The sequence below is a fragment of the Triticum aestivum genome, chromosome 1D (genome assembly GCF_018294505.1).
Source record: "Triticum aestivum cultivar Chinese Spring chromosome 1D, IWGSC CS RefSeq v2.1, whole genome shotgun sequence".
NCBI lineage: Eukaryota > Viridiplantae > Streptophyta > Magnoliopsida > Poales > Poaceae > Triticum > Triticum aestivum.
The window spans coordinates 163,390,764-163,396,586 of record NC_057796.1 but is presented as its reverse complement, the minus strand read 5'-3'; the positions used below and the strand labels follow the sequence as shown (position 1 = coordinate 163,396,586).

The window sequence follows — 5,823 nt, the reverse complement described above, 5'->3', positions numbered from 1 at the left end:
AAGAAACACAGATGATTCACTAGAAAATTGGAAATCTTGGAAAGCACTCAGGACATATCATATGCAAGAGCAGTAAGAAATCCAGATGAGCCAAAACTAATATTCGGAGATATCATAGGTCGATAGCCCTATCTTAGTAGGGTTTAGATAAGCTGACAATCTTGTAGGCTGTGACATTGTGCATTATTTTCTGGGACATTTGATTAGCTACCTGGCCCGAACACTGTCCCTGACCCGCAAAAAGTGAGGAAGAGAGACTTAAACGTAAGGCAAGGCAGTGAGCTGATGATTAGCACAATTAAGTTACAAAAGACAGATAACTACTCCCTCTGTACCGGAATATATGTCGTTGAAGCAACTGTAGTTCAACTTCTCCAGCGACATATATTTAGGTACCGAGGGAGTACCTACAAAAATTGTACCAAACTATGTCGAGCATCGCGCACTAAGACACGGAAAAAATATCAGCCAGCCAAGGAAAAAAGCTAGCAATAATAATGCCAATCATTTGGTGGTTCTTTCCCCATATTTCGCACCTTTACGCATCAGGTACTATGCTGAGCACAACAAACCGTAATGTTTCCAATCTCAAAACTTAACAGTTAACACACATATCACATAAATTCCTTGTCTTATTTTTTGAAACATGATACTACTACTTAATAAGCAACAACAGTACCTACTGGGTGCCATCCTCGGGGAAGCGCGATTCGACCCCGCCGTGCACATGCTGCCCTCCGGCGCCGGCAGCCGGGGTTGAGACGCCACCGCCAGGTCCGGCAGCTGAGGGCCCTCCGGCGCCGTGCTGAAGCTCGATAACGAGCCAGCGGACGGCCTTGCTCATCTGCTCGAGGCGGACGGCGCTGATTGGCTTGATGCCGGGGGCAGCCAGCGCGACGCTTGCGGGCGCGGAGGCGGAAGAGGAAGATCCCGTGGCCTCGTCGACGAGACACTCGGAGCCGATGCGCTGGCGGATGGACTCAACGAGCTCCTCGGCGTGGTCGCAGGAGACGCGGAAGAGCTCCCATCGCTGCTTGAAGGCTTCAAGCGCCGCGTCTGTGGCTGCCGTCTTCTGGCCGCCCGACTGCTCGCGAGCTTCCATCACGGCCACCGCAGCCGCCACGAACTCCTTATACGCCGCGCTCAGCTCGTCGACCGTCGCGTCCATTCCGCCGCCCGAACGTTTCTTACGCATCATCCGACACGCTCCGCTGACGCTATAACCCGAAAATCCCCCAATTTGAGCACGGGGGACTCGCAGGTACCCAGGTACACATAGGCTTGAAGATCCAGGCCGTCCATTTTGTTTTACTGTCTAGGGTTCTCATAAATATGAGAAAAAAAATTATGTCATACAGTATGAGCTGGTACATCTATACATCTGGGCAGACGGCCTAGTCAGTGAATGGTCACAAAATCTTGACTCGACCGCAGCCCTCATACCGGCCCTATACGGCCGGGCTGACAAACATCCTCAGCCCACATCTGAGACGGATATGGGGAGGCCCGGACGTGTCTGGGCGCATCCGCCACGTCGGATCTAGCCCACGCTGGCCCATCCCGATCCTGCATATATTCACCCTATCCGCATCTTAGACAAAACCCTAGCCACTCCACTTCATTCCGCCCCCAACCTCCATTTTGGTGATCTCAGGCCTTCTCCGGCATGACGGACATCGGATTCGACTCCGAAACCTTGGAGAGGAAGCGGGAGGATGTCTAATGGGGACAAAGGGTTGAAACAGTACACCACATCAAATGGAGACATGTACGTAGTCATGTATCTTGCACATTGTAGGTGAATTCAGCGACAGGTAAGCGCTCCTCCGACTCCTTGATGTTCTTCCTAATGAGCACGCGAAGTATGGTTGACCACCTCGGTTTGGTCATCGGTTTGGCGATGATAGACCAGAGAGAACATGAGTTTGATTCCAAGTTTGGTGCATAGGGTCTTCCAAAAGTAGCTGAAGTACTTGATGTCATGGTAGGAGACAATTGTTTTTAGCACTCCATGAAGATGTAAGATGCCCTACAAAAGAGATTTGCAACATGTGAAGCATCGGCTACTTTGTTGCATGGAATGAAATGTGTCCTTTAAGAGAAGCGATGCACAACAGCAAATATTGAGTCTTTGCCATTTCTAGTCCTAGGCAAACTAAGTACAAAATCCATGGTTATATCCTCTCAAGGTGCATATGGTATAGCTAAAGGCATGTATAATCCATGGAATTGAGCTTTTGACTTAGCTTTACGGCATGTGCAACAACATTTGGTGAAGCACGTCACATCTCAAAACATCCTGGGCTAGTACACGTTTGTGAGAGTGGGGAATGTCTTATCCCAGACAAAGTGTCCCATGAGGCCTCCATCGTGTGACTCTTGCAAAAGCAACAAATGCAAAGAGCTCTCGAGCACGTAAAGCTTGTTAGCATGCATAAGATATCCATATTTCAAATTGTAACGCTCCCAATAAGTGTTATCATGACATTTGGCAAAGTGAAGCACGAAGAATGTATCATGCTCATATAGGTCTTTGATACGCTCGAAACCAATGGCATTAAGCTCTAGTTGAGCATGCATTCGAGGGAAAGAGTGTCTGCCACGACATTCTCTTTACCCTTAATGTATTTGATGACATAAGGAAAAGGTTCAATGAATTCACTCCATTTAGCATGTCGTTTATTCAATGTATTTTGGCCTCTTAGATACTTGAGAGTTTCATGATCGAAATGAATAACAAATTCTCTAGGCCTAAGGTAATGCTCCCAAACATGCCTAACATTCACAAAGGCATACAATTCCTTATCATATATGAGGTAGTTCAATTGAGGTCTGGATAGTTTCTCATTAAAATAATCAATTGGTCACCGCTCTTCTATTACGACACCACCTATAACATTACTCCTAGCATCACAATGCACTTCAAAAGTTTTATCGAAGTTGGGTAAAGTAAGCAAGGGCGCATGAGTTAGCATATTCTTAAGCTCATTGAACGCTTTGTCTAGTGAAGGTCCCCATATGAAGGGTGCATTCTTATTACTCAAAGCATGTAAAGGTGAAGCAATCATGCTAAAGTCCTTAACGAAAAAAGGTAAAACCGGCTAGTACAGCGAATCTACGCACTTGAATCAAGTTTGTAGGTTGGGGCCAAGTTTTAATAGTGTCAATTTGATGAGTAGATTTTATGCATACATTTTAGAGTATATTATAGTGCCAAACATATCATATCAATCTAGCAATTATTCATGTCTCCAATGCATAGTTTTTGGAATTTATTTGTTTTACCAAGTTCATTGCACACTTTTTATTTTTATCTAGTTTTTATTAGTTTTCCTTTCCTTTGTGGTCTTTGTAGGTGTGTTGACGTGTTCATGGACTTGGAACATCAAAATAATCAAGCTAGGGGTCAAACCGGAGAAGTTGCGGCACCAGATCAAGGCCCTTTGGAGAGTTTGATGATTTAACATCTATCAAAGTGTCCAAAATGAAGATCCAAGGCCACAAAATGCACCGGGCTTTTCTCTAGCAATCCAACGAGCCCAAGAACATCAAAATTGAGTTTGCATGAAGAAATGGCGACCAAAATACGAAGCGGCTCCCGAAGTCCAGAGTGAAATACGGCCTTCCATGCGACCAGAGCCGCTCGATCGAGCTCTAGACAACCACGAAAATCGGCCAAAACTTTCCGAATTTTGCTCCGATTTCGTCCCCGTTTTTCCCTACGAGATCCTTGACGATCGAGGCTTGTTTGGGCATGTATTTGGCTCCCCTTGAGCCCTTGGATGAAAGGGAGGAGGCTAGATCAACGGATGACACCCGAGGAGCACTCCTATATGAAGACCTCCAACGCTAGCCGTCGGCTCATTCAATCTCCATCCTCCACAAGTCTCATCTACATCCACCACACATCCATTGCAGCAACTCCACCATAAAGAGAAGGGCCAAGCCAAGGAAGAAGGAAGGGAGGAGGCGCCTCCACACCGGTGCCGGCCGGAGGGCCGGAGCCCTCTTCATCATTGGCTTCATGCCTCTCCTCATGTCGATCTCCAACTTCGTGTTGGCAATTAACTCACCCTGAATCTCTACGTACTCCATCACCATGTTTGAGTAATTTACTAGTTCTTGGGGGAATAAGATGAAATCTAGTATGTGGTAGTACCGATTGACTTGCGTGATATGATATCCTATTTGCATGTTTATGTTAGTAGTCTTCTTGGCGTTGGGTGAAGTTGACCATCCAATGTATGCCAATTTAGGACGGAAGGTTATTACCATTGGCAAACTGTGTGGTTGCGGAGGTGGGTGACGTGACAAGCCCCATCTCCCTTCGTAGCGGATCGTTGCAGTAGGTGGTAAAATGGAGACCACTTTGGCTGCACCCACTGCTACTTGTGAGCTAGGTTGGGAGTTTGCCCAAAGAGGAAGGGTGAAGCAATACAGTAGAGATAAGTATTTCCCTCGGTGAGAACCAAGGTTTATCAAACCAGAACAAGCACCAACCAAATCCTAGTGAACAACACCTACACACACAAAATCAAACACTTGCACCCAACGCGGGCAAGAGGGTTGTCAATCCCCTTGAACTCATTATTTGCAAGGATCAAATCTTGTATATGTAGGTAGATAAATTCAAAAACAAAATAAAAGTAATTAAATTGCAACAAGGTATTTTTGGTTTTCATAATATGATTAAAATAGACCCGGGGGCCATAGTTTTCACTATAGGATTCTCTCTCAAACAATAACATACAGTGGGTAGACAAATTACTATTGGGTAGTTGATAGAAAAGTGCATAGTTATGATGTATTCATGGCAATGATCATGTATATAGGCATCACTTCCGTGACAGTAGACTGACTCCTGCCTGCATCTACTGTAATTACTCCACCAATCAACCGCTATCCAGCATGCATCTGTGGTATTAAGTTCATGACAAACAGAGTAACGTCTGAAGCAATATGACATCATGTAGACAAAGTAAACTCAAGCGATATGATTAAACCCTGTTGTTTTAACATTAATAGCAACAGTACAGTATGTGCCTTGCTACCCATTCCGTCACCGGGTGAGGACACTGCAAGATTGAATCCATTACAAAGCACCACTCCCACTGAAGATAAATCAATCTAGTTGGCCAAACCAAATGGATAGATGAGAGAGAAATACAAAGTTATAACAATCATGCATGGTAAAGTTCAGAATCACTTTCAATGAATAATCTGATCATAAACCCACAATAAATTGCATCCCAACAAACACACGGTAAAAGAAGATTACATCGGATGGAACTCCAAGAAGATCGAGGAGAACATTGTATTGAAGATCAAAGAAAGAGAAGAAGTCATATAGCTACTATCTATGGACTGATATGTTTGTGGTGAAATACTCACGCATCATCGGAAGGTAGCAAGGATGATATAGAAGCCCTCCGTGATCGGTTCCCCCTTCGGCAGAGTACCGGAAAAGGCCTCCAGATGGGATCGCGGAAGAACAGAAGCTTGGAATGGCGAAAAAAGTGTTTCGGGTGGCTCTCCATTGGTTTCAAAATATTTGGGATTTTATATATGTGGTATTAGGTAAAACGGTGCTGCATGGGGCCCATGAGCTCAGGGGCGTGCCTACCCTCTGGGGCGCGGCCTGTGAGCTCGTGGCTCTCCCATAGGTCTTCTGGCCTCCTCTTGTGCCTTCTAGGGTTCCTTCTGGTCCAGAAAAAATCACCATAAAGTTTCATCGTGTTTGGACTTTGCTTGGTATTGATTTTCTGAAAAGCAAAAACATGAACTAACACTGGGCACTGGGTTAATAGGTTAGTCCCAAAAAAT

The 5,823-nt window shown here is 45.3% G+C and overlaps 1 protein-coding gene across 1 annotated transcript; it reads right to left on the bottom strand.

The window, feature by feature from the left end:
- Positions 1-456: 456 nt before the first annotated feature.
- LOC123166997 (mediator of RNA polymerase II transcription subunit 32) lies at positions 457-1,250 on the bottom strand. Its single transcript, XM_044584840.1, has one exon. It carries the CDS (start codon positions 1,196-1,198, stop codon positions 680-682), a length of 519 nt encoding a protein of 172 aa, XP_044440775.1. The 5' UTR covers positions 1,199-1,250; the 3' UTR covers positions 457-679.
- Between the last annotated feature and the right edge of the window lie 4,573 nt (positions 1,251-5,823).

Bases quoted from the DNA above. Each gene is read 5' to 3' on its own strand.
- LOC123166997 (XM_044584840.1), bottom strand. From the start codon at position 1,198: ATGATGCGTAAGAAACGTTCGGGCGGCGGAATGGACGCGACGGTCGAC.